The 25,364-nt window shown below is 36.8% G+C and overlaps 1 protein-coding gene across 1 annotated transcript; it reads left to right on the top strand.

Moving 5' to 3' along the window:
* The first annotated feature begins 16,049 nt into the window (after positions 1-16,049).
* On the top strand, positions 16,050-20,448 carry LOC107619153 (DNA gyrase subunit A, chloroplastic/mitochondrial-like). Its single transcript, XM_088499996.1, has 9 exons — positions 16,050-16,225; positions 16,308-16,384; positions 16,823-16,888; positions 17,768-17,854; positions 18,307-18,377; positions 18,807-18,842; positions 18,944-19,042; positions 19,367-19,401; positions 19,548-20,448. The coding sequence occupies exons 3-6, from the start codon at positions 16,835-16,837 to the stop codon at positions 18,820-18,822; spliced, it is 228 nt and encodes a 75-aa protein (XP_088356122.1). The 5' UTR covers positions 16,050-16,225; positions 16,308-16,384; positions 16,823-16,834; the 3' UTR covers positions 18,823-18,842; positions 18,944-19,042; positions 19,367-19,401; positions 19,548-20,448.
* The last annotated feature ends 4,916 nt before the right edge of the window (positions 20,449-25,364 follow it).

Raw genomic sequence — 25,364 nt, 5'->3', positions numbered from 1 at the left:
CACCACACTCACAAGCTTCTTTTCACCATTCGCCACCATATAATCCTCATTTACCCCGATTCCAATCCAATTACTCCCAAACACCACCACTTCCCCATGTACCACGTCCAAATCTATCACCCCGAGAATCAGAGGTTCGCCTCAAGGAAACAGTAGATCAACTTTAAACAACCCTTTATCAATTGGAGCAAGCAATAAGTCAATTATCTTCTAGACGTTCAAACATTCAAGGACCTCCCACAACTCCGTGTAGACAATCTAATGATGAGCGTAGCATGAAGGAGATACTAGAAACTCTAGTGGACAGAACAGGGCATGACTTCGTACTGGAACAAGTAGAGGAAGTTGTCATTATACAAGAAGAAGAGTTGGTTGAAGACCTAGGAGACGCTGAGCCTCCATGGGAATCCAGAGTTGTGGAGAATTCTGTCAAGGACGTTGCAATTGATGCTAAGGAGGATAGTACACAACCCCCAAGGCAAGTCTTTTATGAGGAACTAGACGGAATACTTCAAGAAGCAAGTTTCCTTGATGATGATAATCTCAAGTCAAGTTCTCCCAGTGATGAACTTGCATCAGCAAGTGAATTCTCTGAGATCGAAGAGTCTTCCCCAAGTGAATACGAAGACGATGCGGAGGTAGATTTCTCTCAACCCCCCGTTTATGACTTAAGTGACGAGGAAGACATAGAAGGCTTTGATCAGGACTTGGATGCAATTGAAGAAGTCTGCAAGGAAGTGAAGAAATTCATCGAAGAGCACAAGGGAGTAGAACTCACAGAACCACTGGAGACACCTATCCCAAGGTCACTACCACCCAATACAAGCTTCAAGTGGATACAATCCTTAACTTTATCTTTACTTTTCCACTTGAATATGGTTTACTTGAAACAGATGGCCAGCTTAGAGCTCTATGCGGCTTTAAGAGTAAGAGGAAAATAGCTCGCACTCAGAGCTGGTGCACAAGGTTCAATAAGGTTCCACGCTTCAATTCGAAGTGCACGGATTGGCATCGTGATCAATCGAATGGATCTCGGAAAACGTTTGGTCATCTTGGTGAAAATCTACTTTCTAAACCGCCCGGATGGAAAAATATGGATCAAGACGAAGGCAGATTTAAAAGCAAAGTTTGGGACCCTGGAATCTATTCTGACATTCGTCACCCCGGGAGCCTGAGAATCTGTTTGAAGCTGCTCAAAAGCTTTACATGCCTAGATTGGGACCCCAGAGGCTGTTGGCATTCCAAACATTGGTGGAGATTTCTGGACGAATTTAAGCGCAAGCCGCCATAACAGGAAGCTCATCCAATGTCCAACTTAAGGACTTTAACTAAAAGTGCTAGGTGGGAGACAACCCACCATGGTATAGTCGTTTCTTTTTCAGTTTTATTTCGTGTTATTTATTTTTTTTGTTTTCCTTTTCAATTAAACCTGAATATTATTCACTCATATTGTATACTGCATAATTGCATATCTGCATAAAAAAAAGGAAGGCGTGCGACGCGACCGCATCGCTCATGCGATCGCGTCAATAGTGAAAAACAACCACCCACGCATCCGCGTCACCCACGCGGCCGCGTGATCTGGAGATCGGCGTAAATATCCAACGTCCAGAAAGTTAGGCTGGAATCATGCGGCCATTGTGCGTTTCGCACAAAACGACCCACGTGGTCGCGTCCCTGACGCGATCGCGTCACTTGCACAACACCAATCCCACGCGACAGCGTGAGCGACGCAATCGCGTCGCATGGATTGCACACCACCCCAAAGGAGACAGAGAGTTAAGCTGAAATGACGCTGGAATTGTGCGTTTCACACGATTTCCAGCGACGCGATCGCATGCCTCATGCGACCGTGTCATTTACCCTTCTTCCATTCCATGTGATCGCATCACTCACGTGATCGTGTCAACCCCTAATCCACCCCATCCACGCGACCGCGTGCCCCACGCGATCGCGTGGATTCAAAATTATTAACCCCCTGTGATGCGAACCCTACCCATCGCCCCCCCAACCCTTTCTCCTTCCTCTTCCCTGCAAACACCCCCCTCTCTCTGCCCTTCGCCACCGCGCCACCCTTCGCCGCCACACCACCGTTGACCACCCAGACAGCACCGCCGCGCCACTCCCTTCTCTCTTTTCCCTCTCTTTCTTCTTTCCCTCTCCTATTCTTCCCTCCACTACTACTGCCCTCCCCCTCCACCACCACCGCCCCCACCGCGCTGCCCTCAACCGCCGCGCCACCACCCACACCCCCTTCCCTTCCATCCCCCTTAAACCCTAACCCCAATACCCTACCCAAACCCACCCCTGCCTCCAAACAACCACCACAACCGCCGCCGCGCCACCCTCAACCGCCGCATCAGCCGCGACCACCACCATTCCCCAGCCACCTCTCTGCCCCCACTCTCTTTCCTACGCCTTCCAGGTTTCGCTGAACGCCACCCTTCTTTCCATTCATCGTTAATTTCCTATTTTTCTGTTTATGTTCATATTTAGGCTAGCTAGTTATGCATGTTGTAGTGGATTCTAGGTTGTTAGGTAGCCTAGGATGTGGTTAGAGGATTTAGGCCTGTTTAATTGTGCTGTTCATGTTTCTTGTTTTCTAATTCTCGCAATTCTGCCATTGCTTTTATGTTAGTATTGTTCATATGCTGTAATTTCTTGTTTCATGCTACCTTTTACACTACTTTTCCATGTTCATATTCCCTTTATGTAATTACAGCTATATTTTAATTCATATGAGCTATTCTGATTGCTATTTATTTTCCGGGAACATCCAATTTTAGCCGGGATGCTGCCCAAATTTCTGTAAATTGTTTTGATTTTCATTCCTGTTTTGGTTTTGGCAAACTTGCACTCTACTTTACTCAGCTTTTACCAAACCAATTCATGAATGACAGAGCAAGCTTTCTTATTCTTTTTAATTTCCTGGTTTATAAATTGCATCTTGGATGATTCAATTCCACTTTTTGCTATTTTCATTTGATTCATCCTTGACTTCCTTGTTTGAATTTGAGTTATCTGTTGCTTTAATTTGTGAATTCTCCTTATTTAGAAAATGCTCATCATGCCACTTACTCTAACCCACTTTTTACTAATTCACTAATTTTAACTTCCTAACCTCTTTTTCATTCCTAACCCACTTACCTTTTAAAACATCTCTTCTGGTTTTTCACTATTCTCTCTAACATTCTAACCAAGGCATGACGGAGGTTTTTCCTACTTAACATGAATCCTTTTACATTTTGGATTGTGAATTTTTATTCTCGGACTTTTAACTCCTATACAATCCTTAATGCACATTTACTTAACTCCTTTTCATTATTCTATTGCTCTTTTGCCATTATATGCTTCTTTCGATTATTTGCCTACCTGCTTTCCTATTTTTATTATATCTTGGTTTTCTGTTTTTCAGGATGTCTGACACCCAAAGAAAAGGAAAAGGAAAGGCAACAACTGGCAAACGTAAACGCGAAGAAGCCTCCATGTCCGTCCTGGACCTCATGCATGATGACTCCTGGCGGGAGAAACACTTTACTCCACAGGAGAAGGCTGACCAACTCCTCCCTGCTACTGATCCCATTAAGTTTGCAAACCGATACCGTGAGCTGAAGTATCCGGTGTTTGCAAACTCCAGGAACCTGTACCTGGAGCAGACTCTGAAGATCCCAGAAGAACTCCAGCAATACACCTCTGATCAGATCAAACAAAGAGGCTGGTTCTTCCTGGAGAGAAACCTGACTGAGGTTAATGCATCTTGGGTAAAGGAATTCTATTGCAATTACTTCAAAACTTCCCTAAATGCAGTGAACTTAAGAGGGAAGCAGATACTGGTCACTGAAGAGGCCGTAGAGGATGTTCTGAAGCTTCTACCTAAATCTGATCAGCCAGATGGTTATCAATAGGCTGAGGAGGACATGCGCTTCATGAAATTTGACTGGGATGCAGTCAAGGCCAGGATAGCCCTTGACCCGACCGTTCCATGGATCATGGGTCAGAACACCACCATGCCTAAGGGAATCAAGCGGGCTTACTTGAATCATGAGGCTCGGCTATGGCATCAAATCCTAAGCAACTTTATTATGCCGAGTACTCACGAGACGGAGCTACCTGTCGCTATGATCACCCTCCTATGGTGTGTGATGGAGGGTAAAGACCTGTACCTGCCACGCTTTATTCGGTACTACATGGTCAGGGTCCACGTCCGAGGCACTCTCCCCTTTCCCTATCTGATTACACAGCTTGGCCGTCGAGCTGACGTGCCTTGGGAGGATGCTGATGAGAAGCCACCTGCTGCAGAATGCAAGAAAATTATCCCTCACAGCAGGAACTTTCTGGCTTTGGGCTACAGACCTCCATTCCTCACTCCTACTGATGAGACAGCCACACCATCTGCCGGCCCCTCTTCCTCTACAGCTAGCCCTGTCACTACCACTGTACCTCCACCTACCTCAGAGCCAGTTTATCACCTAGTGCACCGCCTGTTTCGACAGCTAGACCAGATGGAACGCCACAACCGGCGCCGATATGAGAGAGATGAGCATCGCAACAAGCGACGCTATGAGCACCTGAAGCTGATGATACGATCTGGCGATATCCCCTCCGAGCCTGACATACCATCAGAGCCATCTGAGGAGGAGGCGGATGATCACGAGGCAGAGACCCATCCCCAGAGCGAGGCTGCGCAGACAGGCACAGAGCAGGCTGCTTCACAGCAGGAGGCCCCGCATCAGATCCAGGTTTCCGACCCTGAGATCCCTATTCAGTCATCACCTCCTCTGCAGCAGGCAGATCCTCAGACCACCACCACAGAGACTCCAGCTACCCACCCTTCCAGTGATGACACCCCTTCACACCCTGCTTGAGTGAGCATCAGGGACGATGCTTCATTTTAAGTGTGGGGAGGTTGCCATCTCTGGCGTATTTTTTGGTGAACCACTACAGACTCTTTTTATTTTATTTTGCTATTTTCCCTGTATTTTTTTCTTTATTTTTATTTTTATTTCCTCAGTACTTATACATTACTATTTTCATGTATTTTTACTCTATTTCTGCATGTTGCACTTTTAGTTCATACTTTAGCCATTTAGTTTAGTTGCAATTCTAACTTATTAGTTATAGAAATTATGGATTAATTAATATAGTTTACCCTTTTTAGCATAAGATAGCTTAGTTTAAATTGAAAAAAATAAAAAGGAAGTAAACTAGAGACTTGAACATAATAGAAACAATCCACACACCTTGTATATATAGCATTCCATGTTAGTTAGTTAACAACATTTCATCAAGGAGAAACACTAAAACTTTAGAGCCACCTTAAGAATTACATTGAGAATAATGGGAACTCTTAATTTTTACTTGCATGACATATATAACTGATATGTGATTTTTGAGTTAGAGAACACACAGCCTGTGAGTTTTGAGCTTAATTGCATGGTTACATTCAAACCATAATTTTTATTTCTGTGTGTTCCGCCCTTCTTTTTTATTCTGGTGTTCTTTACTTTGTTTTAATCTATATGTCCGATTATAGAATTTAGATACATACCAAGAAAGTGATTGAGGCCATTGTTTGATTCTAGCTCACTATTCCCAAATTAGCCTACCTTTTACATCACCCTTGTTAGCCCCCTTGAGCCTTTAATTCCCTTCTTGTTTTATAACCACATTACTAGCCTTAAGTAGAAAAACAAAATAAAAATCCCAAGTTGAATCCTTGGTTAGCTTAAGATAGAAAGTGTATTGTTTAAAGTGTGGGAAACTTTATGGGAACATGGATGATAGAAACAAAGGTAGAATGTTGAAAAGAATAAAGATGTTTCAAAATAAGAATTTTTGGGAAACATGCTCATGTGAAATCAAAGTAATTAAATTACCATGTGCATTAAAAAAAAGAGAGAAAAAGAAAAAAAATTATATTTCAGTATTTGAATAAAGGGGATACAAAAGAATTCCCCTAATTGCAAAATAAAATAACGCACATGGGATAAAAATTAAAATTAAGGCATGAGCATGTAACATCAAAAGTGGGAAAAATATGGGAAAATAGGTAAAGAAGCTGTGCTTTACAAAATATGTATGTTAGGTGGGATCTTAGACTAATCAAGGATTCACTTAATTAGCTCACTTAACCTTATACATATACCCTTACCTTTACCTTGGCCCCATTACAACCTTAATTAAAGACCTCATGATTTTTGTATGCCTATATTCTATAATTGTTGATTGGTTAGATGAAGAACAAAGTTATGGAAAGTAAGGATAAAAAGAAGAATAGAGTGATTAACCCAATAAACACTGAGTGACTAGAGAGTAAACACAAAATCCAGTGAGGATTCAATAGCTCATCAACATATATCTGTGCTTAAATTATTAATTGTCTTGCAATTTTGTAAAATATTTTTCTTTTCCATCTCAATTGTAAAAGTGCTTTATCATTATCTAAGGTTTGGCTATGCATATATGATTCCTTGAGAATGTGAATTAATTTGACTACATGTAAGTTTTATATACAATTGAATAAAAATTAGAATTGCATGATGCATTTAGGTAGTTGCATTTAGAATAGATTTCATTGCATGAGATTCCACCACTTCAACCTTACCTTACTCCTTATCTTGGATTTAGCATGAGGACATGCTATTGTTTAAGTGTGGGGAGGTTGATAAACCCATATTTTATGACATATATTATGCTCAAATTGAGTGATTTATTCAATCCTTCACCCACTTATTCATATTAATTGCATGGTTTTACTTTCCCTTCATTATTATGTGATGTATGTGAAAAACATGTTTCCTATGCTTAAAAATAATTATTTTGATTACCCTTTATTTCTATTCGATGCCGTGATTCGTGTGTTGAGTAGTTTCAGATCTTCTAAGGCAGGAATGATTTAAAGGATGGAAAGGAAACATACAAAAATGGAAGGAAAGCACAAAACGGAGTTTTTGAAGAAACTAGCAACGACGCGATCGCATGGACGACACGACCGCATGCCAGCGCGAATTAACAGCGACGCGACCGCGTGATTGACGCGATCGCGCACCTTGAGCGAAACGTATATGACGCGGACGCATGACTGACGTGACCGCGTGACAAGGAAAAACTCCAAATGACGCGACCGCGTGACCCACGCGGCCGCGTGACAGAGGCCACGCACCAGAAATTACAGAAAATGCTCCCAGCGATTTCTGAAGCCCTTTTTGGCCCAAATCCAAGTCCAGAAGGCACAGATCAGAGGTTATAAAGTAGGAAAATGCATCCATTCAAAGGAGAGCCTCTAATTAGTTACTATTCATGAATTAGATGTAGTTTTGAGGGAGCGGTTCTCTCCTCTCTCTTTTAGGATTTAGATTTAGGATTTTATTCGCTTTCAGGATTATCTCTTTCTATCAGGTTCAACATTCCTTTTTATTTATCTTTTCAATTTAATTTATGAATTCTTCTATGTTACAGATTACTCTTTTGAATTAATGTTATTTGAGGTATTTCAGTTTACAATTGTTTCTTTTATTTATATTACTGTTGATTCCAATCTAAAGGCATTTTTATTCCGGTAGATTTACTTCTTCCCTTTTTGGTCTTGGTTAAGAAATCAGTAACTCAGGAGTTATCAAACTCAAACATGATCGATAATCGTTATCTTTGCTAATTGAATTGAACTTCAATAATCCCAATCTTTCCTTAGGGATTAACTAGGATTTGAGGATCTAACTAATTAGTCACTTGACTTTTCTTTACTTTAAGTAAAGGCTAACTAAGTGGAATTAAGATTCAATCTTCATCATCATTGATAAGGATAACTAGGATAGGACTTCTAATTTCTCATACCTTGCCAAAGTTTATTTTACAGTTATTTATTTATTTTACAGTCATTTACTTATTTTAATTACAATTTAAATTACTTGTTCCTTATCTTCAAAACCCCGATTTATAATCTTCATAACCAATAATAAGAACATACTTCCTTGCAGTTCCTTGAGAAGACGACCCGAGGTTTGAATACTTCGGTTATCAATTTTTAAGGGGTTTGTTACTTGTGACAACCAAAACGTTTGTAAGAAAGGTTGATTGCTTGGTTTAGTAACTATACTTGCAACGAGAGTTTACTATAACTTCTAAACCATCAATCTCCAGTTCTTTCAGTGTGCACATACCTGACGCGTAAGCGTGAAAAGCAAAGTTGCTCAGTGACGCGTGCGCGTACCTGACGTGTATGCGTGACACGCGAAAAAGGTCATCGACGCGTACGCGTGACCGACGCGTACGCGTGACCGACGCGTACACGTGACATGCGCGACATGCAGACTTCACAGAAAATGCTGGAGGCAATTTCAGGCCGAGTTTCGATCCAGTTTTCGGCCCAGAAACATAGACTAGAGCCAGGGGATAGCAGAAACTCAAAGGAGATTCACACAAGAATGGCTATGCCCACTCCAAGTTAGGCGTGGACCCTACGAAGCAAGTGGTCCCCATCCATCAATTGAAGACATGCTGATTGCTTTAATTAATTCTAATTTAAACTTTATTTTATTTTAAAAATAGGAAAAGATATTATTTTAGTTTTAGAAGATAGATTTTAAATAAATTAGGATTTGATATAAAATGGGATTCCAACAGGGTGATTCCAATACAACATTATTCCAATTCACAATTTAGAATCCTAGTTTTCTACTGTGAACCATGAGCAACTAATCCTCCATTGTTAAGGTTAGGAGCTCTGTCTATTTGTATGGATTGATTTTATTGCTTTTTCTATTTTAATTCATGTTTGGATTTATAATTTAAGAATTGTTTTCGCTCTTTATCTTATGAATTTGGGTGGAACGGAAGTATGACCCATGTTCTAATTGAGTTCTTTTATAACTTGGAAAAGCTCTTTACTTGAACAACAGCTTGAAAACATATTCTCCTAAATTTTAATTATCTGAATTTAACGGGATACGTGACATATAATCCTTTTATTTTTGGGTAATTAGAGTTTTTGTGGCATATAAACTGGAATTTGATCATCACCCTCTAATTGGAAATAATTGACCAAGGAATTGGCAGTTGATGAAAATTAGAGGAGACTAGAAAGGTCTAAGGAATTAGGGTCTAGTCACATATAGTTTGCCATAAATTAAATCCTACATGATTAAAATAGTTAGTAAGAAAAGTTAATCTAAAAAAATAGATAACTCTGAAACCTTAACTGCCTTCTCCATACTTTACTCCCAACCCATTTACTTTATTATTTTAATTTATGTACGATTGTTTAATGCTTTTTGAATATTCAAACACTCTTTTCTGTTTTTCTAACTAAGCCAATCAATCCATCATTGTTTCTTAGTCCTTCAATCCCCGTGGGATCGATCCTCACTCACCTGAGGTATTACTTGGTAGAACACACAAAATTAAAAATTCTAAATCTGTAATAATAAATCTTTAATAAAGTATACTTTTTGTCCTTGAAGTTTGGCAAAAGTTTCAAAAATATCCTTAAGTTTTATTTTGTTTCAATTTTGTCCCAAAAGTTCTCGATTTGCATCAAATATACCCTCGACGGCTAAATTTTCAAAAAATTTAAAACCGAGTCAACAATAATTTCATAATAACAACCCTTCAACACAAGTAAATCAAACATAATTTTCATACATTATTGTTAGATTGGTTGAAAATTTAGCCGTCGAGTGTATATTTGATGCAAATGAAAAATTTCTGGGACAAAATTGAAACAAAATAAAATTTAGGGGTATTTTTAAAACTTTTGCCAAACTTCAAGGACAAAAAGTATACTTTACCCTCAAAATAGTTAATTACTAATGAGCCATGAATGGATGAACCATCTGACCATCTAATATAAACAATAAGCAATATGTTAAAATTAGAAGCAATAAAATTTAAAAAGAAAAAAATCTAAATCAAGAAGCAAATGCTCAAAAAAAGGACAAAAGGCATACAAAAATAGAGGATACAAAAGAAAAGAAGGGACAAAGTCAGCAACAGCAGATCGAAGACAAGGGTGCAGCAGGCAGCGGTGATGAGGGTGCAACAGGCAGCACGAAATGACAGTGACAAAGAGTCATGGATTTCACGACGGCGCAAACCAGAGCAGAGATAGGACTGTAGGAGAAGTAGTCGAACTCATGAACGGTGATAACATGATGGAGTTGTAGATAGTGGAGATGTGAAGAAATACAAAGCAAAGGGCAACATAGGTAAAATTCACAAAGACAATGGCGTATATTAGCGCAAAGGTAGTAGACGCAGGCGAACAGCAGCAGCTCGACGGGGAACAGCGACTGCGGCAGAACATGGAAAAAGTGAGACTTGAAAGAAACGACGCAGATGAGTGAGTTGTGAATGAGTTTTCTTTCATTCTTTGGGAGTGTTATCGTAACCTTAATAAAAAAAGTGTTTTTTAGTTTCAAAATGATGGTTTTTTTAGCAAAAATGAAGAAAAATACAAACTCGCTAACTCAGTCCTAAATCACGAGTTTGTCCGAGTTTGACCGAGTCTAGCCGTGTTTACTAAGGATAGAGTCTATTTTCGAGTCAACTCATTTCCATATCTAAACTCGTAAACTCGTATGAGTTTACGAGTTAACTCGAGAGTTTGACAACAATGCTTGGTACGACCCGGTGTACTTGCCGGTTAGTTTGTGGGTTGTAAAACACTGCACCATCTAGCGTGTTGGGTGGACTCAGCCAAATCGGTGATCAATTGCCATGCCTCCTCTGCCGTTCTATACTTTGTCAAGGAACCATTGCTTGAGGCATCCAAAAGGATCTTGTCTTGTGGTTTCATTCCTTGGCAAAAATAGCTAATCAACACTAGAGTGTCAATCATATGGTGCAGGCATGAGTCAAGTAGCCTTCGAAACCGTTCTCAATACTCGTATAGAGTTTCCATTTCACCTTGGACAATGCATGAAATTTCTTTCCTCAATATATCCGTCACCTCCGGAGGAAAGAATTTATCTAGGAACTCCCTTCTAAGCAAATTCCAATCACTAACAATCTTATCGGGTAAAGTGTAGAACCACTCTTTGGCTCTTCCTTCTAGAGAGAAAGGGAAAGCAAACAACCAAATAGTAACCTCATCGGAACCCTCCCGCCTTGTTGTTGAACATACACCTTGAAAGTCTCTAAGGCGTCTAATAGGATCTTAGGCGGAGAGTCCATGAAACTTGGGTAGAAGATGAATCAAGGTGGTTTTGAGTTCAAAATTAGCATTTAACTCCGGATTACGCCCTTGAAGTGGTTGAAGAACAAAGTCCGAAGCACCGGCTTCCTTAAGAGTAACTCTCCTTGGAGCGGCCATCGGTTCAGTACCTAGATTAATAGAAGAATCAGTGGTATCGATGGAAGAATAGATGGTTTCCTCTTCAAATAATGTTTCCGATTCACCCTCGGATAAGGTTTGTGAATTGGTAGGGATCCTTTCACCACCTCCAAAGGCCAACTGTCTCCGAGCTTGCCTAAGATGAAATAAAGTTCTCTCAATTTCGGGATCAAAAGTGGCTAAGCTTGGATCCGGTAGTGAATGCGTCATTCAATGGAAGAAGCATAGAGCTCATGACAACAAGATGTACTAAACAAAGATTAATCCTAACTAATAATTGAACTATCAAACAATCAAAAAAGAATGCAAGTATTCACATATCCACATATTTACACTAACCAACAACATGGAACACAATTGCAACTTTCCTGGCAACGACGCCATTTTGATGAGCTATATTTTGTCGGTATAAAATTTCCAATAGGATTATGTCGTGAGTATAGTCTAAACCAACAAGCTATAACACATCAAACATAGAAAATGTGTGTCCACAATTCAAAATCAATAACCGAGAGTATTAGTCCCGAGTTGTTCTCCCTAGAAGTTGCCCTAAGATATGCACATCATTGGTTAGGAGCTCTCTTGTTATTTGAGGTTGAATACGAGAAATGTAAACAAGCTTGCATAAAAGTAATGAACGAATAACAAATATGCTAAGGGACATAAGGAATTGAACTAAACAATGGTGAATGACAATCAATCAATGTAAAAGCCTTGGCTAGGGTTGGAAATTGGAATTCCTATCCTCATTGCCTCCAACAATTGTGATGAGAATTGGTTGTTGCTCCACTTAGTTAACCTCTAACTATGAAGGAAAGTCAAGTGGAGATAATCAATTTGAGTCCACAATTCCTAGTCAAATCCTAAGGAAAGACTAGAGTTAGTGTCATTCAAATCAATTAGTAATTTCCAATTGTCAATCAACAAAGGGTTTTGACAATTCAAGTGTCTCCAATTATCCACCCCTAAGCCAAGAGTGAAAATCTAATCCATATCTATAGTTGACATTTTCTCAAACAATTGGTAAACAAGAATGAAAGACATTGTGAAATTGAGAAGAAAAATTGAATTCAAGCTATCCAATACAAGCAATCAACAACAACAAAGCAATTTTTCACAACAATGAACATGAAATTCCTCAATGCATTAATAGAAATCAAAGTAACAAGATCCAATTCCAAGATCTACAATGCTAGAGTAACAAAAACACTAAATTGAGAGTAGAAGAGTGAGATCAACAAACTAGAACAATGTAGAATTGAGATTGAATTTAGATCTAACCAAAGGATCCAAGTGAAATTGAGATTGAGAAAGCCAAAACCTAGAGAGAAGTTAGAGTTTCTCTCTCTAGAAACCTCTAAAACTAACTACCAAAATATCTAATAGTGTGTAATATATCCATCCCCTTCAATCCCTAGTCCTTTTAGCCTTTTCCCTCCAAAATTCAGCTCAAAACTGGACCAGGAGCTCTTCTGAAATCGCCAGGCACGATTTCATTAAAGAAGTCACGTGCCGAGCGTCACGCGTACGTGTGGGTCACGCGTACGCGTCGTCCGTGTTTTTGCGATCCACGCGTACGCGTCAAGCGTGCGTACGTGTCGATGAGAATTCTGCCCAGCCACGCGTATGCATCCACGTTTTCGCGCCTATCCCATATTTCCGCTCCCACGCGTGCGCGTCAGTGCCAATACTCCAAAGCTCTATTTTTCATGCTCCTTCCACTTATGCATGCTTCTTTCCTCTCTTCTAGACCATTCTTGCCCCTATAAACTTTGAAATCACTCAACAAACGAATTACGGTATCGAATGGTAATAGAGGGAGATAAAAATATAGCTTATTTAGGGTCTAAAAAGCATGTTTTCAACCATCAAGCAAAATTAGGAAGGAGACATAAAACCATGCATTTTATATGGATAAGTGTGATAGAATGTTGATAGAACCCTCCAAATTCTACACAAAGTAAACCCTAAAATTGAGTTTCATCACTAATCCACGACTTCGTTGGGTACTTGGAGACATTAGTGCAGCCGAGGTACGGGGCGGTTAGGGCCTTTGTGGTATAGGCTAGAATCAAAGGAGCAGTGTTCTCTGATTCAAAATATCTGACCTTGTCTGTGGCGTTTTGAGTAGGATCACCAAGGAAATGGACTGCTAGAGCTTCACCCCCGTTCAGATTGGATGACCGCTGACCCGGCGTTTGATCTGAAGCAGAAGAGATTAATAACCGCTGACACGGCGTTAATCATTTACAGCCTGCCATGGAATGAATCAATCAAAAGTTGGAGTAGAAGGTGAGAAAAGTTGATCCCGAAGGAAGAAGCATCTCCAAAGCCTCAACAGTTCTTTCATACCATTGATTTTACACCTATCTAGTAACGTTTTATTTATTTATCTGTTTTATGCATTTTTCACAACAACTGTCATATTTTCTATCCGCCTGACTAAGATCTACAAGGTAACCATTGCTTGCTCAAACCAACAATCCTCGTGGGATCGATCCTCACTCACCTGAGGTATTACTTAGACGACCCGGTGCACTTGCCGGTCTATCTATGCGAATATTGTGGAGCCAGTTTCGCACACCAGCAGTCCTCATCCTCGGGATGGTGGACTTCAAAATGGATTTTCCCGTGAGGCCCTTGAGGATGTTGTGGTGGAGGAGGAAGCACGATGGCCTAGCCTTTTACCTGAGCTTCTTATTTAGATTCAGATGCCATGTGGCCGTCTTCATGCTGGTGGTCTGCCATTATCAAAGAGTAGATCCCAGGTCCCCGGCAATAGTGCCAATGTTCTGAAGGTTACCTGAAACATTGATTTGGGCCTGAACATGAGGTTCAGGTCCCTTAGTATGGCAGCGTCCGACCTTTTTAGTGCCGATGTGCCGCCTATCCAAGTTCCTCGTGAGGAGGTGGGGAACGGTACCTACAAGAGACTCCGATGCTTAAGTTAGTAAGGGCTTTAGGTAGGTTTTTAGTAGATTAGAACGTGAATATACCTGAGGGGTGTCAGTGTATTTATAGTAGAGTCTATAACTACATTTGCTAGAGTAGTTCTATCTTTTCTGATGGATAACTGTTCCCTTTATCTTGGGAATTTGTTAGAACTTATCTTGTTAGAGAAGATAAAAATTCCAATCGAGATTCCTCTGGATAGTTACCTACTTTGAGCAGGTAAAGCTTTGCCTCTTTTTACCGGTGTCTGACCTCTTTAAAGAGGTCGGGTACATAGAGAAGGCCACCTTTCCTGATGGATCATTTATCTCTATTGGGCCTGGCTTTTACTTATTGGGCTAGGGTATGAACAATATTTGTGGTTAGGAAAGTTCTTTCAATTAATACAGCTATTACGAAAAAACTATAACTAATTTTAAAAGAATAAAAATAATACTTTTTTGAATCTATTTATGAAAAATAATACCAATCTTGTTTATATTTAAGAATTGTTCATTCTGATAAACATCTAACACGAAGTTCTTAAATTGACTGTTAAGTACCAAAAGTTGAATAAAATTTATTGTGAGGTCAAATTTAATAATTTGATGGAGGCAAATAAATTTTATTATCATGTACTTGTAATAAAAATTCCAACTTCTAGTGAAAGTATTTGCTCCCATAATAATATACTTAGAGTCATCCTTGGCTGCCACCACCACGACAACCATGCACTCATCAAAACTAGTCCATAATAAGAAAACATTTGCATCAGCCTCTGCTTTAACTGGAGGAAGCACTGCAAGTTTTAAGGGAAGTCCACAAGAATGAATCCATGAAGAAGCCGCTAGCTATTCGTCTTGTAACAGTTTTTATATTGAAAATTCTAAGATTCTACAATCCTAAAACCATCCATGTTAAATCATTAAGAAATATAGCTAAGAGGGCGAAAGCGTACCTAAATTTGTGAGTATGATTGAGAGAGTTTAGTTCTTTGATCTTCCTCAACCAAAGTCTTTTGTATACCAGATACGCTAAATCACAACTCGTCTGATGAAAAAAGAATTACGGATGCGACTTTGATGTGCTGGGACCAAAATTCAGAAATTATTATTTTTATTTGAGTGTGATACCCATTAAACTTTAAAGTCCAAATAAAATAGTATTTCTAATTTTATTCTCATTTAGTTCCAAATCGAAAGTAATAATGATGTATTAAATTTAGCATTTATGACAATAAATGCGATCACTGTTATATAAGTCATTTAATGTGAAATAACTTAATTTGTTATTTTAATTGATATATGTATTTCTCATAAATAGATTAGAAAATTAATAATTTCCTTACAATCTACCACTTAAGTTATACATATATATATTTTTCTGACATATAGTCATATCTTTTAAACTTTATGCACGTATCAGTATGTTAATTTCCTTATTACTTTAAAAATATAGTCCGTCTCATATATCAGTTATGGAATTACCACAACTTTTATCACATTAGTGTGGCGACGAAAACGAATCCGCGATGATCACTGTAATGACCCAATTTTCAATATGTTTAAATCATACCGGAAATTGAGCGCTACCAATTTGTCTTTCTAATTATTATCTATTATTTATTTTATAAGCCTAATTCGTTGTTAAAACATTTGTTAAAGTGTTAGTAATAGTCATAAAATTAAATATTAAGTAACATTTATTTATAAATGTTAGCAAATCAATTTAATTTTTAAAAAATTTCTCAGAAGTGTTACCTATTGTCAATTAAAAGTCACTCCTAAATAAACAAATTCTCAATGAAGGTAAATAGAAACCACGCACGAGCCCTCTGAAGATAGAAACCACTCGAATCCTCCTCACACTGTGAAATGCTGTAAACCCTATCTCGCTCCTCCTCAGACCTCAATCATCTCTTGGTTCGCCTTCAGATTCAAATTCTCGAGTTCATTCTCCACTTCGGTAAGCATTTTCTCTCTTCTTTAATTTTTATTTTTGTTCACGTAGTTCTTCAATTTCTCAACTTTTGCTGATTTTGATCCAGATCTGAATTATCACTGCTCGTTGTTGCTGCCTCTGCTTGTCGCATTAGCTATCGCCATCGTTACTGTCGATGTGCAGGTAGGCCATCCGTTGATCCTCAATGTGCTAATTTAGGTTATGAATTCATGACAGATCCTGAAAGTGCTGACTATTTTTCGTGATTCTTTGAGTTGTTAGAAATGAAAAAGCAATATATCTTCATCATATGAAGGGTAGTAGTGTATGTGTAATTTAATTTGGTTTACTGCATTTATCTTTTTTTTTTCTCATTGATTGAATCTCTGTTATCTATTTTGATGATTTGGTTCCTAAATATATGGTGATTGTTGCTAGCATCATGCATTGCATTTCCTAAAATAATTTGGAGTAGCTACTTGTAGTTCAGATACTAGTCTTGTGGTCTGGAATCTCATTTAATTGTAGTTACTTATTTTATTTTATTTTTCTTCGAATTTATCTTTGGTGGTTTTATTTCTAGTTTCTCTTATTTGTTGTCATGTGTTTGGAGAAACTTAGGCTTCTTTTGCCATGGATGGGACTCTGCTACTTGCTTCACTTTCCATAGCCAAAGCACTTCTTGAGGTATTTGCTTATTTCTATTGATGTATGGCTTAATTGAGGTATTTGCTCATTTCTAACTTATTATTTATTATTATAAAATTTGCCGTTATTTAGTCTCAGTTTTTTTTAATGTTTGTCATTTTCAGTTCAAAAGATTTTTATTTTATTGTGTGTGTTATGTAAACAGAGATACTTATAGTATAAATTTAAGTATATATAACTCTTCAGCTGCTCACCAGATCAGTTTTCTTTGTATGTAGTAAATGTTAATTGGACTTGTAAAAAAATAGGGTTTTCGAGATATCGTGTTCCTATATCATGATTTTAGTCCTCTTGCAGGGGCTGTTGAACAGATATTTCAATTTACAATAAATTTTTTAATCAGTAGGACTATTGAAGAATCAGCATCCTATTGCGTTTAGTCTTGCATATTTGTCCTCTATGTTGTCCTCGGTTTAGTTTTCCTCCATGTGTGTTTAGTTGATAATTATTATTAGTAGACATTTTGGAGTATGTTAAAGTGTTCTTATTCTGAATTTGCAAGAATTGACTAAGGCAATGTTATTGACTGATATAGAACAAGATACAATCAGTCACTTGTGTTCCTTTAGCCCTGTGATTAATGGTTTAGTTTTTCCCCCTGATTTAAAGTGTAACTGATTCTCTTCTTTTTGTTCCCTCTATTTCTTCCTGGTTACAGGTTGATTTTGTTCCAAATTTTGACAATTCATAGAAGGAACCATCACTTCTTCCCTCTCGACTTCCAATGTTATTATTGAATGGTTCTTTTGGGATTGCGGTGATTTTGAGTTTCCTTTTGTTTATTTGAATTAAAAAAAGGTACTGTTGCTTATAAATTGTATCTTCTCATGTAGAGCTGTCAATGTTTATGTTCACTAGGTTGGCATGGCGACTAATATCCCTCCTCATAATCTTGGGGAACTAGTAGATGTGCTGTGCATGTTGATACACAAGCCAGAAGCTACTGTGAGTGTCATTGTCAAAATCTTTAGTTTCTTTATATCCTATAAGGAAATAATGGAATCTATTTATCCTCTATTATCAAAAGCATACATTCTTAAAAGGATTTGACTATTGTTTTATACCTCCTATTACTGAAACCTATTTGATTTCAATATCAGTAAAGTAGTAGTCAGAAGGTATGGTAAAGCTGAAAAGAAAGTAAAAACATATAACCTTAGATGTTTGAAAACTTGGTCTCTCTAGTCTCTATCCAATTCCTCAATTCGACGTTTCTCTCCATACATTACCTCTCTCTCCTTTCCATGATGATTTAGTTATACGATACCCAATTTCATATCTATTGTACTTATATGGAGTTCAGTTTTTCTGTTGCCAGTCCTTTTATTAATATGCTTTTTTCATTCACTATTCTATGTTTCTCTAATCAAATTTCTGATTACATTTGGTGTTTGTAGCTGCAAGAATTGCTTGAATACATGCCTAGACCAGACTTTCCTATAGGAGGACTGATTATGGGAAACCTTGGGTGAGTCTTATATTACGCCTTATAGATGTTTGTCAGTATCCCTCTTTTGAGCATATTTTATTATATTATATATTTGATATTTTTTGGAGGAAGTTCTAATTTACTCCGTCTCCAAATTCAGGGCACTCAAATTTTAATCCTTAAAACTTATAAAGAAAATGCAACATAGTTGCTGAACTTTCCAACTCTTTCTGCTTTTATCCCTTTTTTCTAGTGTTCAGTTAAAAGTCAACAAAAACTATCAGCTGTCACAGTAATAAAACTTACACAAACAGCTTTCTGTGACACCCACTTAGCAATACAAGTGCAAGCGAGGCAGCAAAGTCTGGGATACCATTGGATATATACCTACCAAGGCAGTCAAGTGTGCATAAAAATAATTATTTTCTACATTTTTTCCTTTAATATTGAGTGTTTCTTGTTTTACAGGATCTTGGTTGCCTGAAACTTGAATTTAAGTAAAAGGTGAAAATGTGTAAAGTAAAGTGGATTTTTTCTTCCTTTTATTTTATTCCTCTAATACTTGAAATCTTAGTTCATAATCATTAGCAATTGCTCCATTGTAGATTGATTTTGCCTTTGATGATCATGATGCTATAGAAAGGACACTTGTTGCTATCATTGGGCACCGTAAACTGCAAAGTGAGGAATCCATAGTGCAGGAGGTAAGATGCAATATATATATATATATATATATATATATATATATATATATATATATATATGTTCTACATTTTATTTGTGAATGTCAATTTTAGGTGTGGGTTTGTGGTATAAAATGATGTCCAAATGGTATTTTAAATTAAATTATGGGGGGAAAAAAGTTACCTTAGTTTGAAATGGAGAATTATGGAAACTAGCCATTGTGAGTCGTATAAGGAAAGCTGGTAGGGAACTACTTTCTTTCTATACATGCTCTCTTGCTCTCGCTACTTGCTAGTAATTGCTTCTGTAATAATTGATCCTCTCTCTCATGATGTTCATTGAAGGTCTGGACGACACCGCCATTCAATGGATCAAGCAGGTTCGCTACTCTTCCTTTGTGTGCCTTTGCATTTTGAATTCTTGTTCTTTCTTTTTATGGTTCCGATTCCTTCTGCTTTCCTTTTTTACTTTGTCTTTTGCTCCATCTCATCTCATTTTGAATCTTCTTCTTTGCACAATCCACAGGGATCACAAGTGGAAGACTCTAAGCCTGAGCCCGATGCTCCCACATGGTCTCCTCTATCTGAGAGAAGAATAGTTAGTGACAGATTCCTAAGATCTCCCGTTCTTGACTCTCCTATTCTCCCTCCGCTCAAGTTCTATACTGCCTTGCTCACCCCTCAAAATATTGCCTTTTCCTTCGGGGATGACACTGATGAAAGCACTGTTTCACTCCCCGACGATGCCGACTCTTCTGATGAAGAACTCTCTGCTCCAAGTAACTTGGATTACTTGGAGAGGCCAATCTCACACTGTTACGATGAGGATGAACTCTTTGGATGTAAACTCCTTAAACCCCAACGCTCCAATGGCGTCCTCAAGAAAGGTTTGGCCAATCAAAACCTGACACTTCAACTTTCCAATACTCTCGGTGTTTAAAAGAAGCTCACACCTGATGGAGGAGTTCACCTTCACAAGCAGGTTCACCTGTGCAGTCTCAATTATCTTGATAATTCAGTTGAGTTTGTTACTCCTCCAAGTGCTCCTCCTATAATTGATGCTGATTTTCCACCTCAACTTGAGAGATTCTCCATAATTCTCCATTTTCTACCATTTAGACATCATCTTTCCCTCTAAATGGTAACTGCTATTTTCTGTTCTCATGACTCTGTTATTGATGATACTGATGTGACATCTTTCCCTTTTATTGGATTACTATGTCCCTAGTTCTTATGGCTCATATTTGTACTAATGTTTTTATTTAGTGTGAACTAAGGATATTCTATACTGAAAGTAGCTTTTGGAAAGGGACACCTTATTTCTTAATTGTAGTAATATAGTTTGCGCTTGTACAAACCTGAGTCAGATTTAAGAAGGCACTCAAATCTGTTTATCATATTTAATTATATATCTTGGGTTTAATTTGTACCCTGAGTATATAATATTTTGTGCATTTAAATTAATGATAATACTTTTTTAATATTGTTAACAAAGATCTTTTGTAACATTTATTAGAATATTACTATAGAAGATCTATTGTAACATTTTTTAAAGTGTTTTTAGAAAGACTTATTGTGAGATTTTTTAAATGTTATAAAAAATATCTATGGTAACATTTTCTAAGTGTTACAAAAAATATATAGTAACATTTTTTTATTTATGGTAATATTTTTTTAAATGTTACAAAAAAATATCAATGGTAACATTTTTTAAGTGTTACAAAAATTATCTATGGTAACATTTTTCTAAGTGTTACAAAAAATATCTATTGTAACATTTCTTTAAGTGTCATCATGAATGGTCTATTATAACATTTCTCATAATATTACTATAGAATATCTTTTGTAACATTTTTATTAAATGTTATTAAATCTTTAGAAAGATGTTAGTAAAAATCTTTAGTAACATAGAGTATATTTAACATTTATTAAAATATTACTAATATACATAGGTAACATTTTAATATGATTTGGTAACATTTTTTAAATGTTAGTAAAAGTCAAGTATGTAGTAGTGATATATATATATATATATGACCCTGACCTGTTCAAAAAGTCTCTAAGCTAGCGCCCAAGCTAGCCTAGATTCTATACTCACCTAATCCCTCTAAACTACGAAAGCAAAAGAAAGTACGTTATAGGTCTTCAAAATTTGGGTCAGGTTGAATGTCATGCATCATCTACTACTCCGCTACACGATCATACGTTATCGTAGGGCGTTCATGCTTCTTCCTTCTTCAAGAATTGCAGCTTCTTCCTCGAGCTCAGCGCGTCAGTCCCTGGTCTTCGTCTGCTCTGTCACGCTCCTGCCGCTGTCTGTTGCGCTACTACCGCCGTCCGTCACACGCTCAGGTACCACCGTCTTTGTCTGGTTATCGTGCTCGGAGTCCCCAACCCACCAATTGCAGCTTCTTCCTCGAGCTCAGTGTCTTTGAGTATGCTCTTCGTTTGCTCAGCCGCAGGTTCTTCCAACCTACCACCGTCTTCTGCGTTTTTTATTTATGCCATGTTCAATGATTATTTTATTACTGACTATTTGAATGTTTTGTGTTTTAATTTTTGTTGAACGATTATTTGATTACTGATGAGCTCTGAATCTGCTGTGTTGCTATTTTTGTGTGTTGTAATTTTTTATTGAATGAGCTTTAGTTCTGCTATGTTGCTATTTTGTGTGTTCTTTATTTTTTATTGAATGATTGTTTTACTGATTATTGATTATTGAATGTCTTTTGATTATTGATTATTGATTATTAATTATTGATTATGATTATTAATGTCCTGCTGGTTTTTCTGTGTTGTGTTTTACTGTTTTATGATTTAATTGTGATTTCCAAACTAGTCATACAAAAAAATTGTTCAATGCGGATTTGTTCATCTGCTCGAGTGAAATTCACACAACCGCATGCAAGTTACTGCATAAGCTTATAATTATACAATCATATAGTAACTAGTTCTTAAGCATTTCTACAAATTCTACCAGCAGCATACAAGAAAGAAGCATCACCAAACACATTGATAGGTGACATGTATCTAAGTGATATCACCACTATAAGTTATCTTAACTACTTGTCCTTTCTCTAGTCCATAGTATCTTGCAATTATATTTGTTTGTAGAATGTGGGTAGCTGACAACAACCAAGCTTCAAATTAGAATAATATAATAGTGTCTTGTAGTGTGAACACTACAAGAAAAAGTAATATTTGTAACAAAAAAATAGTTACAAAAAATCAAAATTTTGAAACAAAAGAATTTTGTAACAAAAAAAGGAGCTGTTGCAGTATGTCCCATTACAAAAAATTTTTGTAACAAAAAATAGAACTATTACAATTCAAAGTAATATTTTGTAACAAATTTTTCTGATACAAAAAACCAAAAGTCGTTACAAAAGTGATAACAAATTTTGATCTTCAAAATATTTTTGGTGACAATATATTTTTTCCTATCATAAAATTTTGTTACAAAATATAACTTGATTTTGTAACATTTTTTTCTTTAGTTACAAAATACTATTTATTTTATAATAATTTTTTAATACAAATTACACGCATAATTTGCTAAATTATATTATTTTTTTAATTAATTAATATATTAACTAATTTACTCAGCAAGTCAACATTTATATAATATATAATAACATAGATAGTTCAAATATCTTTCATTTAACTAAGATTGTTTTATAAATCTTCAACATATAAACTTTAAAGTACAAACTAACAAGACACATTGAAAAACCCTAATGAACTAGATAGATACATAGGACAAGAAAAACAAGGAATTATAAATCTCTAAAATATAAACTACAAATTACAAACTCCATTATGTTCATACATCTCCTTTCAAAAACAGTGAAGCATTATGTATCAAATTGTATAACCTTGGTGATTGTAGAACAAGCTAAGCCTCTCAACATCTCTAATGTATATAACCTGGTTTGTTTTCTGTAGAGAGATAAGGACCTCCTGAATTCGGCATCATGACAGAGTTTGCACTGGGAGTAAGAAGGCCAAAATCTAATAACTGTATTAGATAAGAAAATCTGGTGTCACACTATTTTAACATTGAAGTGCCTTATTTACTTCTTCTGGCATGTCAATCAAATATAGAAGATGCTAGTTCTAGTGAGAAAAGAAATGTTTCCTTATTTTAGCTGCAAAGTTCTCATCTAACATAATATTGCTTGAGCTGATGGAAACATGATATGCCGGTGGATCATTAAAAAGAAACAAGTATTCCTGCAGCCACAATCAACACAACAAAAGCCTAAAATCAGAATCATGTTTCACAACTTTTGTGAAACATTAAATAATTTGTCACAGATATAAGTGACAAAACAGCCTCATATATTCATGTTTCTACAATCATATCGGTCAAAAGAAAGAACTCAGAAATAGGTCAAGTCATACAAAACTATCTTGTAAATACACATTTAAGCTTTTGTTTTTCATTGGCAAACTGAATGAAACATGCAACTGTTGGATGTTTCCATGAAATCAAGTACAATAGTTTCCAATATTTATTTTATCATAAATGCCAAGAATGAGAAATGCTAAACAGTTACAGCTTAGCAGGGATGTCACGCATCCAATAGCAATTCATGAACTCAATGAGACATTAACTTTTCATAGTCCTCAAATTACTTGCATTAGAAAAATACGATAAAAAGAGTGCAGTTTCAAGTCAAAACACATTAGGCAAATTTGGTTCTTTAACAAGCTTTTGTTTAAAGAGCTTACCAGTGCTGCTACAACTTTATTAGCAATCTGCAACCTCATTCTCCAATTTAAGGGAGTCTTCAGGGGATCTACCAGCATTCAAACATTGAAATAAATAAATAAATAAAAATAGTTCCAATTATTATTGAGAGACTCCTCTAAAATTCTTCTAATTTCTTTCAAAATTTACCATTGAGATGCTCCTTTAAGCTTCCATTCTCTATGTTATCAAATATGAGCAGTCTACAGAAATAACTCAAAGGCAACAAGAAACCAGTTAAAAAATTTGCTTTACCTATCAAAGCTGAGGACTCTGGCAACTTGTAGAACCCAGAGGCAGAGACAGAACAAAGCCATTTTTCCAAATCCCCATTAGCAGCTTCCTTGTTTTCTTTTCCATTCACGTTACTCTTCACGGCAGACCTTGGCCACGGCGATGAACTCCGGAGGCGGCGGTGCAACAGCAACGGTGGGATTGGAAGCAGCAGCGATAATTGGACGTACAACAACGATGAGAACTCCTCCTCTCCCTCACATTCTATTCGTTTTCTCCCTTTCCTGCCTGTGACGGTGATGGCGATGGGACCTGGCAGCAGCGGCGGTGGATTAGCGGTGACAGAGGCAAGGCACGACGGCGACGGAACCCTTGGCGGCAAGACGCGACGGCTTCGTGGCAGCAGAGCGCGGCGATGAGATCCCCCTCCAGGGGTGGATAGTGGCAACGTTGAAGGCTCTACGACAGGAGTAACCCGTCGGCGACAGTGGAAGCTTTAGTTGCAGCAAGAACGGTCTCCAAGGGCGACGGCGGAGACGGCGGAAACGACCCACGACGACAGCAGCGGCGTCCTCTTGCTCGATCTCTCCTCCTCTGCATCACTCTCCTTTCTCTGATTTTCCATTTCTGAAATTTGTTACGTTGAAGGGGATGAAATGTGATAGGGTGCTGCTGAGTGATGGTATTAAAGAAGGGTAAAATTAGGGTTAGGTTCTTCATTTTGGGAATAAAGGTTTCTGATTTTTTTATAAAATAAACATATTTTGAGATAAATTATTTTTAATTTAAATTATAAAATAAATATATTCATCAAATTTTATATATTATATTTAAATCTAAAATATCAATTATCTAATTAAATTATATACCCTTTTATTATTTTTCCATCAGCAGAATTTTAATTTCAATTTATATGAAATAACTAATTATAATAAAAATTGTACATAAATATTAAGTGACTTAAATTTAAAGTATTTATAAAAGTGAATCTAATCATTTCTAATAAATTAATCTCTAAAAGTAAAAGTTAATAAAACAACTAATTATGATAAAATTAACTTAAACTTAAAGTATTTATAAAAAATAATTTAATCATTTCTAATAAATTAATTTCTTAGAGCTCAATTTTAATAAAATAAATCATAATTTATTCATAATAAAAATTACTTAAAATATGTAAAATATTTTAATTTTTGAAACAAAATAAATTATTCTGAAAAGAATTATATAAATAATTTTTTTACTCTCAAAGTATTTAACATTTTGAAATAATTTTTTTGTTATAAAATATACTTACATTTTGTGACAAACAAATAATTTGTTACAAACAATGTTAAATTTTGTGATAAATTAATT

The sequence above is a fragment of the Arachis ipaensis genome, chromosome B9 (genome assembly GCF_059453495.1).
Source record: "Arachis ipaensis isolate K30076 ecotype BB chromosome B9, ASM5945349v1, whole genome shotgun sequence".
Classification (NCBI taxonomy): domain Eukaryota; kingdom Viridiplantae; phylum Streptophyta; class Magnoliopsida; order Fabales; family Fabaceae; genus Arachis; species Arachis ipaensis.
Note: the sequence above shows the minus strand (reverse complement) of the source record. Positions and strands in the feature narration are given on the sequence as shown.

Excerpts from the sequence above, each read along its gene's own strand:
- LOC107619153 (XM_088499996.1), top strand. The coding sequence starts at position 16,835 with ATGGATGGGACTCTGCTACTTGCTTCACTTTCCATAGCCAAAGCACTT. Across the intron at positions 16,889-17,767 it reads TAGCCAAAGCACTTCTTGAG|GTTGGCATGGCGACTAATAT; the intron begins GTATTTGCTTAT and ends TATGTTCACTAG. Across the intron at positions 17,855-18,306 it reads TACACAAGCCAGAAGCTACT|CTGCAAGAATTGCTTGAATA; the intron begins GTGAGTGTCATT and ends TGGTGTTTGTAG.